Genomic DNA, 15,389 nt, shown 5'->3' with positions numbered 1-15,389 from the left:
ATCGATTAATTTAATTAATCAAATCCAATAATATAAATTGAAATAACATTTATTTTGCTAAATGGTTGTAACCAAAGCTATTGGTTACGATGATTAGCATTTTCCATTTATCAAATTCGTTATTATTTGTAATCGAATCTATCGATTATGAGGAGTAACGATAATTAAAATACGCAAATTTGCTATTCGTGATAATCGAATCTATCGATTATAGTGGTTAGCAATCCTCCCTTTAATCCGTTAGCCATGGTAATCAAACCCATTGATTATTGCAGCTAATGGTAACAAATTAAAATCAGGGTTGTACGCCCAAACATTTAAAATACACTAAACCACGTCACTACAGATTTTCAACACTGCGATGTTCACAACTACGATAAGGTAATTCAAAATACCTTCGAACATTGGCATTTCAAAACAATTTCAAAAACAACTTCAAAACAACTTCAAATACAATCAAATTCTAACCCTAAGGGCGTACAATCCTTTCCCGAACTACGTAGACTCTGATCCTCCCTAAGGAGGTACGTAGGCACTTGGCAACAAGGCGAGTCCCCCTCTTCAAAATCTCAATCATGTCTTAAAATTCTGTTTGCCACATTTCTCCCTAATTTTCTGCCATGCAACCCTAATCTTTGATTGTTAGCCTTTAGGAAAGGGCTGAGGGTGCCTCATACCTTCCCTCAGCCTGATTATAATAACTTACCCTCAATCTCTTATCTGTGTAGGGTTTCCTATTCGCCCTTCAGAATAGGTGGCGACTCTCTAAGTATAATTTTTAGGCAGGTTGCTACAAACACAAACAACAAATAAAAAGACTTAATACCGCAACAAATCTAAAAGAATAAAATAATCAAAACAATATCATCTAGTGCATACATCATATCTCTAACATCATTGTCATCTTTAATTGGCACCCACATATGATGGATATCATCATTGTCATCCGCTATAGAGATGTACGAAACAAGTCTCTCGATACTTCTTATTCTTTCACCATCATTAATATCTCCTGAAATTGTGGTGTAGTATACCCAGATGTCCTATCGGATGTCGGGACTATATATACAAATTAAATATTAATACATTTAAACCCGAGCAGCAAGACAAAAACTAAAAACATAAAAAGCAGTAGTTGTTAGTCTTCATCTTCGACAGTCTTCACATCTTTGATAGATGATTCTTCTTTAATCTTCACTGTCTTCATACAAGTTCTCTCCCCCTTTTTAGCCATAATATGGCAAAGGCAACATCAGGAGGATCAGTCAGGTCTGATTTACATGTCGTAACATCTTATTCGACATTTTCAACACATTACCATTTTGCCACATCAGACTTAATAACCACAGAAACTTAACTTCAGGATAATAGAAAAACTTGAAGACATTATGGTGTACACTCTTTATAGCAATAACCTCATGAGGATTACCTTTGGAGTACATGAAAAGAAGGCTGGTAGATAATCCCCCTTAATCCAGCATCCTCTACTGACTGCTAAGGCCCGAATTTGATTTTCAGAGACATACATGAACCTTTTAGCAGCAGACTCCAATCAACTAGAGTTATCCTATTTTAGGCACAAGGGAGCAGCCTGTAACTTCAGATAACTCAGAACACAGGTCATAACTGTGTTTATAACTCAGATCACAGGTCACAAGGTGAAACGAAATCATCAGAATAGGACAACCTTTTATATTATCTTGTGATCCCGATACATCCCTAACTTCAGACTTCAGTGCTGATAAAAAATTTCTTCTCCCAATGTTAATAAGGACTGATACTGCAAGCCCCCTCAAAACTAGACCCAAGAGGTACTTCACCCAGACCCGAACAGACGACACATTGGTTGGTTAGGTACTAAGCATATGCAGAAGGAGATGAAATAGCATATATATCCACCTGGAGACATAGAAAATAACGATGGTCTTGGTCATAGTCAACACAATTCGGTATTTTAGGAAAATCCCCGAACACAAACAATCATTTCCAAGACTGCCATTGATTACCTTTTATGGCTGAGGACTAATTCTTTTGAAGAAACTTAATTTCCAATAATAGCCCATGCACTGTCGCATACACATCTTCTGATTGTGCATTATCTTATCTTTCACGACATTTCCTTGCTGGTTTTAAGAGAAACATGTCCTAAATCATGTCAAGACATTCAGTCAGACATTGTCTTCTTGTTACAAACTATGACCAACACATCTTCTCCCACCAATCAGGGATGCTTCACCAGATTATACACTTGTTCATACTGAGTTCTAAGTGTTCTCCTTTCACTTAGACTTAGTGACACACACTAAGATTTCAGGATGTCACATTGTCACGCCTTAAAGAGTCCTTTCAGAATTATGTGGAGAAAAATAAATTCTCTCAGACTCATCCATTTAGCTTCCAAGAGATATGTAAACTTCTGATTTTTCATCCAACTTCTCATGATTAGATTCAACCATGTCTCGTTAAGATTACCATAACTTCATAATGTCACAACACATTGAATGACATCATTTTCTCATAGAAACTTCATAGGATTGCATAGTACTCTGGCTTGACACTATTTGTATCATTGCAACACCAATTTACAGATATCCATATGACTCCTTTTGTCTTGTGTAGCTAATGCTCCAGTTGAAGATGAGAGCTTGAGTATTACTAGAAGGCATATGAAAGTCTTCATTCCTTCACAGTGAGAGATCATCTTTACTCATACCTTATGTACTTACTTCCTCGGTAGAGTCACTAACAAGGACACATCTGATCCGTATCCTTGCAAATCCACCCTCTGTATTATGACTTATTGTATAGGCAGGTTGTCATGAGTACACGGTGTGAAGTCACTCACCAACTCCAAAAGAGATTCTCAATTTTCTTAGAAGCTTTAATGAGATTCGGATTTAACACTTATCTAGAGTGACTTGCAACAGAAGAAAACCACCTGATCAAACCTCAGTATCTGACACCCTTCTTATGTCCTTACATACACTATTAGTAGCTGATACTAGTGGAATCTTCAACAAAATAGTTATGCATTCACTACACATACTACTGTTGACAGGATTATAGTCTCCACATTCTAATCCTCGTAGTCAGAAAAATCGCTTATGACCATAATGCTTGAGCATCCAACTCCACCTGCCCAATCTCAAGCATCACCCAAATATAGTCATCAACACACATGATGTTAAGACATTATTTGAATCACCAGCTTCAGAACCCAACTCTGGTTCTTGAATCAATTATCCAAAGGACTTATTGTGCATAGAAGTCCTTCAGGAAACTCACAAAGACATATCACCACCGCAGCTTGCGAGAGAAATAAACTCTCGATCATTTCCTAATATCAAGAGGTCAGAAAAGCAGACTTGCACACACCTCAGATTGGTACCCTGATCCTGTCAAGGTTGTTCATCAATTTCGTGCTCATCTTCCACAAGTAGCAGATGATGTTTTTCTCTATACTCTTCCCTTAGAGGTACAATCAGCTGATATGACTATCTCTAATATACAAGAGATAGCACAGACATTATTATACACCTCATAAAGTAAGTGGTTTCTTCAATAAGACACATATTCATGTTAATCATTCCTTGTCTGGTCAGTGGCTTGACCCTTAATCCCATCCCGAGTTAAATGAACTTCCTTAGCTATGGAAGCAGAGAACATAAGTGATGTTCAACCATCAGTTCCAACATTCATAACACTTCTCAGGATCTTGTTATGGTTCTGCAGATGACTTCCATAACAACCTATCACTCTTGTAAGAGATGTAAGAGGATCAACAATCAGTAGTTGATCAACACTTCAAAGACCATATCTCATATGCACACAGTACAAACCTCTTGTCTAACTATGAGATGCTTGAATTCCATTTTCTGCACTTATAGAAGATATTCCCTCTAAGAGGTATCTGAAGCAGATTTCAATGAATCATGGCATTAACTAGTCTTTACACGTCACGAGCAGACTGTTCAGACTAAGTCTGCTTCTTCAAAGCACAAAGATCCACTTCAATCCTTGCACTACCACTGATTCATAATGTGAATACACCATATAAATGAGTCCAAGCAAAAAAAGAAACTTCACGTAAATACCAGGGAACCTTAATTCTTTGATTCCATAATAGTATCTCCTCATTATTTCATTTGAAATGTCCATCCTAGGTGATTTGGATGACATTCCGAAGTTCATCCAAACATCAACCACATAGTATCGATTAATGTGTCTCCAATGCTTCCTTTGGAAAACTTTTCCAAGAGAACAAGAGTACCATGCTCTTATAGACTTGATAATTGTACCAAGTTAGAGTAAACGATATCCACTATATTCTTGAAAAGCACTACCAGACATATTGAGAAAAATAAATTCTCTGTATAAAGATGTCAAGACATTATGTCTGACACTTCTTTCAAGTTCTTCTAGCTTCAGATTGAGGACTCTCCCTTATAAATTGCTAAGAAATACTTGAGAATAGTACAACAGTTTCACATCCTATGTTATGTATGCACAAGATATTCTCTTCCAAATAGAGTCTTACCAAGCCTTCACAGGATATTCAAATCAAAGCCACAGTACTTTAACTCACTTAGATTAGAAATAAATTGACCTAATGAGTGTCTAGTATGTTGATCATGTCCTGGTCAACATGCATGTCTAAGATATCAATTCCTTAGACACGACATAAATGGCTTCTCTTCCAGATCACGAGAAGGTTCCAAACCTATATGCACAAAGCGTATTTGTTTAGTACCCAATGCATCTTATATGCCCTATTCTCACCCAACAGAATTCTGCACATCTTGCTGGTCAGATGTTCCGACATCTGATAGGTCATTAGTTCCTTTTTCAAGGAACGCAGCAAGAGATCCACTGTCAAAGCCCGGAGATTGGCCTTTTCAGAGTTGAAAGCAAAAATAAATTGCTCCTAACCTTTTAGATCTCTTTTCAACCACCTTATTAATGAGCTCTTTTTTAAGTGGACTTGAGATCACCTTCGAGTATCGTTGGCATCTCTGACAAGTTAGTTGAACAACTCTTCAAGTATCACCACCACTACACCCTGAGATACACCTTCAGAAGAGAAAATAAGTTGTAACCTCAACACACAGTCGTCAAGAGTTTTTCATCAGATATGCAACGGAATAAAACCAGAAACCTCCTTGACAATCCTCAAGCATTTGTAGAGGTATGAAACTAAATTAAACCATTGGCACCCTATCTCCAAAGCCACACGCCTGAGCAACACAGACAGAGCAAATCACACCTTTCAAGAACAATTCACTCTCCACTTCTAGGGACCATTCAACTATAATGTGAACTTACTAAGTTCAAACAATCTTTTCAATACAAGTCTTTCTTGCCAAACCAGAAAGTATCCTCCTAAGATCTCACCCAGAAACATAACAGGATGCCTGCTCTGATACCAATTGAAATTCTGGTGCAATAGACCCAAATGTCCTATTGGATGTCGAGACATCCGATCTATCATAAAATATGCAGACAAGATATAAACGATTTCACGTAATACTGAAAAGTAAAGAACACAATCAATTGTTGACCTAGTTCGGTGACAAACACACCTACTCTAGGGGCTACCAAGCCAGGAAGGAAGTCCACTATTAACATTATTAATTCAGAGCTAAATTACCCCGTTTACAACTATTCACTTAATCCCTAACCAATGAAATTTCTACCTACACCCTCTCTAGATATGGAATATATCCATCCCACTTCCAATCACCGTAGTGATGTTGTACAGTTTTCTAGTCCTAAAAGCTGTATCAACGACCTAATCACCAACATTCTGATCACACAAACACACGAGTTTGAAAGACACCCTTCCGTGACAATACCTTGCCAAGACTCTTGATTAAGAGCAATAAATTATAGTTACTTCAAAGCTTCCTCCAAGAACAATACACCTCTTACCTACATGCTTCAAGGTGGACACTACTTCTCTTGCTTCACAGCTTCGAAATCACATGGTGGTCTTCCCACAGCCCGAGAGATTCACCCTTAACAAACCCTAGAATTCTACGTATTGATTTTTTTTAAAACTAGATCACAGACCCTTATATTTATATCCAAACCATGATCTATACCCAACTGAATTTGGGCTTCTAATCACAGCTAATTTGCTGTTACAACTTAGCAGTAGCTTCTGCTACAAACAAGATCTTCAATCCCTAGTTTCCAAATATATCTCCATTTTTAGAAACTACGTAAATTTGTATATTCATCAAATATTCTGATTGATTCTTCTGACCTTTTAAACATATAACGCCCTATATGATTGCATAATATTCAAAGAATATTCTGCATCTGTTAAATTGGAACTGAATCTCATTAATCCAGCTCAGCAGGCACGGTGTTGAAAGCTATTCCATAGAACATGTTACTAGAACATGTTCCAACATTCCATAGGACATCTTCTTGTTGTACCTGCTGTGTTTTGTACCAGTGTTCTATCAGCAAGTTTTACATCCTATGATACATATTGTTGCTACTATAATTTAGCCAAACATAAATGTCAATTACACAATTCAGAGAATTAACATCTCCATCTAACCAAAGCTTCAAGTTCCTTTCAAGTTGCTCGAAACTCTGAATGTTCCAAAAACGCATCTTCATTGGAGGCTCGGTTCTAAAAAATTAAACATGCACATGCCTTTATTACTTATGTTATAACAAGTGAAGAAAAGATTAAGAAAAAAATGAGAAGATATGTGAAAAAATGGTAGAAGAAACCTTTATTTATACTAAAAGATATATATTAAAATATAATATTTTATAAAAAAAATACAACACATTGAAGTCAAATGAATTGGCTCTTCCTCTTATTGCTGATACATAGACATCAATTGAATTTGTTTAGGCTTTGTTTGACATGACATTTTTTGAGCTTATAACTTATAAGCTCATAAGACAATAAAAGCCCTGTTTGGTAATAGTTTTTTCATCACGAGTTTATAGCTTATTTTACGAACGTTATTTCAAATAGCGTTTTAACTTATAGCTTATAGCTTATCATTTTTTTTCTTTCATTTTTATCTCTATTATTTTAACTAAAATCCACTTTTACCCATTATAATTTATTTTTATTTAAAGTAAAACAAATATGTATTAAATGTCTCTTACGTCATTTTAATTTATCAGCTAGTTGAATCGTTAATTTTACCAAACACTTCAATTATCTTATCCGCTATAAATCATCAATCTTCCGTTATAAATTATAAACTATCAGTCATAAACCATCAATCATAAGTTATCAGCTATCAGCTAAATTATCAGTTAATATCTATTTTTATCAGCTAAACACGATAAAAATTAATTGTAAATTAATAGAAAAACATAATTATTTGAGAAATTTTCTTGAAAAATATGATTATTTGAAAGAAAAAAAACCACATTTTGAGGATATATAAGCTCAAACGTAACTTTTTTTTTTTTCACGTACTAGCATCTAAAAATGTGATTATTTTTTGGGACAGAAAATCCAACCACGATTTGGAGCAGTAAAAGTGTGATGCGGTTACATTTTTCATATAAAATTTAAACCATAAACATATATAAATCAAACCAAACAAACCCAAAAGACCTAATAACTCTCTCATAAACCCTACTCTCTCTCCCATACCGCCACTCTAATTTCAGTTTCATCAATCAATCAATGGCAATCCCTTCCCTCGACGAAGAAACAACCAAGAAGGTTATACGACAGGTCAGTAACCGCCGTTTTTCTATCTCCTTTACCCAATCATTCAACTCTCACGTCGTTTTCATTCACCCTAATTTTGTTCAAACCAGGTTGAGTTTTACTTCAGCGATAGCAACCTTCCCAGGGATGATTTTCTCAGAAAAACTGTTACTGAAAGTGAAGATGGAAGTATCCTTTTCCCATTTTACCCTTCACCGTTTTCACTTTTTGTTGTTTCATCAATTTTTAAATTTTTTTTTTTAGGGTTTTGCACTAATTTTATGATCTACAAGTTTTTGATTTCATTGTTGTTGTCTTAACTGAAATTGTAACTAACAGTGGTTAGTTTGGCTTTGATTTGTTCGTTCAATCGGATGCGAAAGCATCTTAATTTGGGTGATGTTAAGCCCAATGAAGTAAAGGATGAGACTGTCAAAGCTGTTGCTGAGGTTTTGAAAAATGCTGCTTCACTCAAGCTCTCAGAAGATGGTCAGTGTCGTGTTCCTTTTTTGTGTTAAATAGTTGTATTTCGCATTGATAAATAGTTGTTTCTTTAAGTGAGAGCGAGACTATGATTGAAAATATCACATATTGAACTACACGTGTCATATTTAGTTTTGAATTGTCTCTGCTTGTTTTGTGTTGAAAGTTGAAACACATAACTTATTACTTTCATTCTATTTGTGCATTTCAGGAAGCAAAGTTGGCAGGATTGCTGAGCTTTCCAAGCCAGAAGAGGTAGTTGAGCAGGTTGAGATAAGAACAATTTCCGCATCACCATTTGAATATAATGTGAAGCTTGAAGAAGTGGAGTCATTCTTTGGTCAATATGCCAAGGTAATATTAACTTAGAGTTTGATTCCACTTGTCATTAGAGAGTGTTGGGGTAGCACCTATAGTGGGAAAAATGTTGGGGAATAGACTTCGGTGGTTTGGACATGTAGAGATAAGACCTTTAGATTCTGTGGTAAAGAGTGTTGATCAAATGGAGAGGGGTCAAATAGTTAGAGATAGAGGAAGACCTAGGAAAACTATTAAGAAAAGTTATTAAGAAAGATATCGAGCTTAACAATTTAGATAAAAACATGGTCCTTGATAGAACATTATGGCGGAAGTTGATCAGTGTAGCCGACCCTACTTAGTGGGATAAGGCTGGGTTGATGTTGTTGTTGTAGTCATTAATTGAATGCTTTGAATTATAATTCATTTAACAAAAAATATTTTGGAATATAGTACTGGAAATAGAAAAGTACTTATAATTTGATTTATTTTATATAACCAATAATGAATTTTTTTGTTTTTAATTTCAGGTCAACAGTGTTAGGCTGCCCCGTCATGTTGGAGACAAAAGATTCTTCTGTGGTACTGCTCTTGTTGAGTTTTCATCAGATGAAGAATTGCAAAATGTTTTGAAGCTAAAGTTGGTGTATGCGGGAGCTGAGCTAGAACTTAAGCCAAAGTAAGCATGCTTATAGATTTTTATACCGCGTCACAGACTATTGATGAATTTTAATGAAGTGAAGTTTTTATTCTGTATGAGAAACTTTAGTTTCTGCATTTAGCTTGTGAAAATGGTTTTTTACTATTGTGGGTGTAGGACTGTCCACAATATATATGCATGGTTTTTTAATAGCTTTGTATATATTTATTAAAAATGAAATGCAGGAAAGACTTTGATGCTGAAAGAGAAATAGAGCTAGAAAAGCATGAAAAATGTCGTAAATCTGTGGATTCAAACCACGAGGAGGAAGAACCAGAAACGAAGTAAAATTCTGAAACTCTTTTAATTCCTACCCCAACCATAAAATAAAGGCAAACTGATTGAATTCATTTATATTTTCACAGCTATCCTAAAGGCTTACTTATAGCCTTCAAACTAAAGAACATTTCAGAGGAAGTTCCTTCAGAAAAGAATAGCAATGATGAACAAGCCAATGGAACTAATGGTGCCACCAAGACAGATGAACAAAATCCCTCTGAAGTTGCTGCTGCTGCTGAGGATAGTGATCAAAAGATGTCAGAAAATGATAGTAATGATAAAGAAAACAATGGCGTGAATGAAGAAAAAGATGCTGAAGGTAAAGAAAAGGAACAAGAAAACAATGAGGTGAAAGAAGAGAAGACTGAAGTTGAAGAAAAAGGCCTGTTAGAGTTGTATAAGAAAAATGCCACTGAAGGTGAAAAAAAGGATCAGGAAACTGAAAAACGTTCAGCTGCTTCTTTCAAGGAAGACTCAGATGTTGTCTTACGTGAGGATTTGAAGGTTATCTTTGAGAAGTTTGGTGATGTTAAGGTAAATTTGTTTTGCTCTTCAAGCTGTTGGGACTTTATTACTTCTGTATGATATTTTTCTACGACTCTTCATCTATTGTTTATAACTTATACCTTTTTGTTTTTTATTTGGACTTGTTAGCACTGTTAAAAGGATTTAATTTCCTTCTTTTGTTTGAATACCCTGATGTTGGTTTAGATACTAGACCATTATGTCTCACTCTCATTTGTTACTAAATTATCAAGCTTTCTGAATTTGCTTAACTGCTTTTCTGAATTGTTTTGCTTATGACATGCATATTAATTTTATATTCATGTTTACATGCTCAGTACATAGATTTCAAAATGGGAGCTGAGTCAGGATTCATTCGGTTTGACGTACCTGAAGCTGCTCAGAAAGCACGTGCTGCTGCAGTTCTTTCTGATAAGGGGGGCTTAGTTGTCAAGAATTTTATTGCTATTCTAGATCCAGTGACAGGTTAGTTTTGCATCTAATTTTCAAACAGCTTTGTTTCATGTCTACGTGTTCAGTGTTTGAGTCAGTCCTTCACTCATTGCCTTGTTCAATTTTTTGCTATGAAATTGTAATTTGATATCTCATTAAATATCTCTTGTTTGCTGTGAAATCAGGTGAGGCTGAAAAAGAATACTGGAGCCTGCTTCGTGGTAATCAAGATAAGCGCAGAGAAAGCTTTAATAACCGAGGAGGCTTTAATAACAGAGGAAGGTAAGTCGCACTCAACAATCCCTTACCTTGAATAAGCTTTTTTCTGTTCCTGTTTTTTTTCTATTTTGTTGGGGCCACTGAGGGGCGGCAAAACCAGACCTAGATATATTAATTATGTAATATCCTTGCAGAGGAGGAAGGCATGGTAGAGGAGGAGGAGGAGGGAGATATTTGCGGCAGAGAGAAAATGATTCTGCAGGAGGTCGCCAAAACAAATTTAGAAAGTATTAACTGCATTTAGGGTTATTTACAACCACACCAGTTAAGTAGCTGCATCAAGGGTGTTGCCTGATTTTGTTCTTGGCTACTTTAGATTGTGGTTGGTTGTAAAAGATTATTTTTAAGTTGCAATTTGGCATGTAAAACAATTAACTATATGGTACTTTCTCTTGGTATTTTTGAATTAATCTTAGTAAGTTAACAGTGACGAAGGTGTTTTAATTTACTTTAGATCTAATTTGAGTATTTAAAACAATTTATAATTCATAGGAAGAGTTTTTGAATGATACTGTTTCTGTTGCATTATAATTGTTAGGACTGGTCATGGAGCAGTTCATATAGAGAATCTATGATAAAAGTTCATCTGTATAGTTGAAGTCAATATATACGCCTGACTATCTTTTACTAGAGGAAAAACAGTATATTGGTTTTTATCTGAAACTTTGTGTATTTTCTGGCCACTCATCATCATCCCAAAGAGTGATAACATCCTCTCAGTCTACATTCTCCAACTTTTAACTGCTCTTCTTTTCAGCTATATCATTAAGATGCTTTCCATCTCAGAAATGCTAACTATCTTTATTAGTTTTTTTTTCTAGCTTTGAGGCATGCATTAACCTTGTTGAGTCCCGAGATCTTGTTTAACCTTGGGAGTCCAATTTTATAAAAAACATTTTTTCTAATGTTATTATTATGGGAGAGGGATCTTACAAAATCACCACCAAAATGAAAAAGTCGCCGTGATCTTGTTTAACCTTGGGAGTCCAATTCATCTAATTCTATTTTATAAAAAACATTTTTTCTAATGTTATTAAGTCATTTTTCTAATGTTATTAAGTCGCCGTCTGTGGGAGTCGTCGTGATCTTGTTTAACCTTGGGAGTCCAATTCATCTAATTCTATTTTATAAAAAACATTTTTTCTAATGTTATTAAGTCGCCGTCTGTGGGAGTCGTCGTGATCTTGTTTAACCTTGGGAGTCCAATTCATCTAATTCTATTTTATATAGATTTTATAAAAAACATTTTTTATTTTTCTAATGTTATTAAGTCGCCGTCTGTGGGAGTCGTCGTGATCTTGTTTAACCTTGGGAGTCCAATTCATCTAATTCTATTTTATAAAAAACATTTTTTCTAATGTTATTAAGTCGCCGTCTGTGGGAGTCGTCGTGATCTTGTTTAACCTTGGGAGTCCAATTCATCTAATTCTATTTTATATAGATTTTATAAAAAACATTTTTTCTAATGTTATTAAGTCGCCGTCTGTGGGAATCGAACCCACGACCACGTGGTTAAAAGCCACGCGCTCTACCAGCTGAGCTAAGACGGCTTATTTGTTTTTATTTATTGTGATAAATAACATCACCCATTACAAAATACATATATTCTTAGTATTGGAAAATGAATCACAATGAGATTCACTATTCTTACTCATTCCTTAATAGAATTATAATTGATCTTCAATGAACTTTTATACAATGAAAGTTAGTTACACCAACCTATTTAATTATAACAAATTCTTAAGTGAATTAAATCTAGTGCTACTATATTAAATTCCCCACCCCTAAAGCAAATTGAAGTGGTTAGTCTTTTATCTAAACAACAATTTGAAGTGGTTAGTCTTTTATCTAAACAATTTGAAGTGGTTAGTCCTTAAGGTAAGCTGAGATTTTACACATGTTTATCTCAACTCATGAAGAGCTTTCAAACTAGGTTGAACTCGCAAACCGAACCGGGATTTTGACCAAGTTGACCTCAAAACACTGAGATTTTAATCCGCGCTAAATTGAACCAATGAAAACTTTTGATCGGGTTGAGCTTACGAATCGAAAATGTGACTTAGTTTCTAAATCCAAAACCTAAGCTTTTTCCGGGTTTAGTTTTGAACCAAAATATAAAATCCATTATGGATAAAATATTAAACCAAGAGAAAATACTCTTTGGTGAATTTACAATACTACTCTTTTTAAAATTACAATACAAGCCTCACTAAATAAAAGAACTTTCTCGAAGCGCTACGACTAAATTCAAGTGAGATAAAGTAAATAAAATATTTTTAGAGATAGTTAGGAGTGAGATATGAATACTCACAATTCTGGATGTGAAAATGTGAAGGTAAAGGGGGTTGCATAAATTATATCCTTTGGTTACGTTCCTCTTTCTACTTATGGTATAAATGCTCATTGGGTTGAGATCCTCAAACTTAGCGATCTCTCATCCTCAATATGCTGATAACTCTCTAATTTTGCAGAGGCTTCCATTGAAAACCGCTGCCTTCCTAAAGCTATCCTCTAAGGGTTGAAGCTTTCCTATGGGTTTTTTGTTAATTTTGTGAAGAGTAGCCTTATTAAGGTTAGCGTTGACCTGATTTTTGTAGATTTAACTGGTGATTTTTTCATTGTAAACAAGAAAGCCTTTTCTTTACAATATTAAGAATTTACTATGGATGTTAGTCCCCGTCTTGAGACCACTTGGGATCCCTTAATTAATCTTATTATTGTTTTCATGGAGTCATAGGCATATCCTAGGGCGAGATCATTTTAATCAGTTTAATCCTTAATTCAACCCTTATTTTTTTCTTGTATTTTTTTAAACTGTCAAGGTGTGGAAGATGATAGTCAAGATTGTAAGAAACTTCTCGTTGGGTGGGGTGAAAGGAGAGACTAACATTTCTTGGGTTAATAAATTTTCCGATGTTTGTAAACCTAAGTATAGAGGAGGTTTAGGTGTTCACGACCTTCACTTTGTTAATTTAGCTCATATAGGAAAATGGAGTCGAAGGTTGATCTCATAGGCTTTTGGCTTGCTGCATGATATTTTATCTGTTTGATGTGAGGATCAAGTTATTTCTTCCTTCGAAGGGGGTGAAGGGTGGGGGTATGTTTTCAAGATTTCACGTCTCTTCTACCAGATGGAAATGGATCTTTCTTATAGGTTTTAAAATCGATGCTTTTCTCTGATTGGTTTATGGATAGTCTATGGAGGAAGGTAAGGATTATCCTTCTCACCTCTTTTAGGGATGATTTGTAAGTGGGGGAAACTTTGAGTTAGATTCCCTAGAATATATCTCACTTCCAACCAACATGATAGGAAATTAGGAGAAATTGTTTTTGGGAGGAGGGGGCTTTAGTTTGCGACCTCTAATGAACGAGAATGTTGGTGGTAACATGGAAATTTTGGTGATTATGTGGCTGCATCGGCTTACAATACCCTTATTAATGCTAGTTTTGGTGTTGTTACCTGCACAATTAGAGTCAATCTTTCATTTGTTTTTTTACCAATGAGGTGGTGGAATCATTGTGGTATGTGATTTTTAGGTGGATTAGGTAGTCTTTTGTACTTCATCAGGATCTTCCATTATTTCTTGAGTTTTATTTTGATCATTGGAGGGTTTGTTTAGGCTTAGAGAGGTATCATTTTGATTTGACATTCGATAGTGTGGTCTGTTATTAAATCCTTGAATGATGTTATATTTTAGGGACATATATAAATGTGGAGGTTTTGGAAGACAAACACTTTTTCAGGTTGGAAATATTCGACTTACTCTTGTAGTTTCTCCGACTGTCTTGAGAACTACATTTTTTGTTTGAGGAAATAGTGGCCTAAGAGTTTATGATCGGATTCTTGGGGCATAATGTTCTTGTAGCTCATTTGGAGGTTTTGTTCTATTAATGGTTCTTAATGTTGCGCTCTAGCATGCTTGGACTTGGTCCCCTATTTTGAAGATTTTGTTGCCACCCCCACACTTAAATCAGGAACCCCTTATGTAGAGTGCTTTTACCATAATATTCTTTGTAAACTTTTTCATTTAAAATATATTTTATGTTTCTTAGATTTTACCAGATTTTTGAGGAATTTCATTAGTTTTTATCAGATTTTTGGGGGTTTTAGAAGTTTTTACTGGGTTTTTGAAAAAAAAGATGTAAAAGCATAAATTTTACACCTATTTATAAAGAACATGTATAAAATCATCACTTTTTCAAAAAATATAAGATTTTATACCAGATATTTTAAAAAAGCTGGTGTAAAATCATACTTTTATACTGTCAAAAATCCGGAATAAACTCATAGAATTTTAAAAAAATTTATGATTTTTTATTGATTTTTTCAAATATACAAGATAACTACAAAACATTCTGTTTTTTTTTTTAAGAACCGATAGTGTTAACGTCATTTTTTTACATATCAGATATGAAATCGGATTTTTCAAAAATTCAAAAAATTATAAAATATACCAGATTTATTCGAAAGTCCATTTAGTATTTTTATAGGCCTTCTTGATATGAACTACCATATTATTAAAAATTCGATAAAAACACATACCGAATTTATAAAAATGCGGTAAAATTGTAAAGAGTTGCTACATATTAGTCAGAAAAACTACCGAAAATTTTAAATATTATTTGAATTTTACTATTTTTTTAAAGTGAATTTTTCTTACCAAATATTACTTTTTCTTTTATTTATACTTTTATTAT

General features: G+C 34.6%; 1 protein-coding gene and 1 non-coding gene across 2 annotated transcripts; one reads left to right on the top strand and one right to left on the bottom strand.

The window, feature by feature from the left end:
• Nucleotides 1-7,562: 7,562 nt before the first annotated feature.
• LOC131596094 (la protein 1) lies at nucleotides 7,563-11,121 on the top strand. Its single transcript, XM_058868653.1, has 10 exons — nucleotides 7,563-7,720; nucleotides 7,807-7,885; nucleotides 8,036-8,185; nucleotides 8,391-8,533; nucleotides 9,007-9,155; nucleotides 9,362-9,460; nucleotides 9,542-9,989; nucleotides 10,298-10,445; nucleotides 10,598-10,694; nucleotides 10,826-11,121. The coding sequence occupies exons 1-10, from the start codon at nucleotides 7,670-7,672 to the stop codon at nucleotides 10,923-10,925; spliced, it is 1,464 nt and encodes a 487-aa protein (XP_058724636.1). The 5' UTR covers nucleotides 7,563-7,669; the 3' UTR covers nucleotides 10,926-11,121.
• A 1,047-nt stretch (nucleotides 11,122-12,168) lies between these two features.
• TRNAK-UUU (transfer RNA lysine (anticodon UUU)) lies at nucleotides 12,169-12,241 on the bottom strand. Its single transcript has one exon. It is a non-coding gene; the product is annotated as a tRNA-Lys (tRNA).
• Nucleotides 12,242-15,389: the final 3,148 nt, after the last annotated feature.

This window comes from Vicia villosa, linkage group LG4, assembly GCF_029867415.1.
Source record: "Vicia villosa cultivar HV-30 ecotype Madison, WI linkage group LG4, Vvil1.0, whole genome shotgun sequence".
Taxonomy (NCBI): domain Eukaryota; kingdom Viridiplantae; phylum Streptophyta; class Magnoliopsida; order Fabales; family Fabaceae; genus Vicia; species Vicia villosa.
The sequence above is the reverse complement of the archived record's forward strand: the minus strand, read 5'-3'. Positions and strand labels throughout refer to the sequence as shown.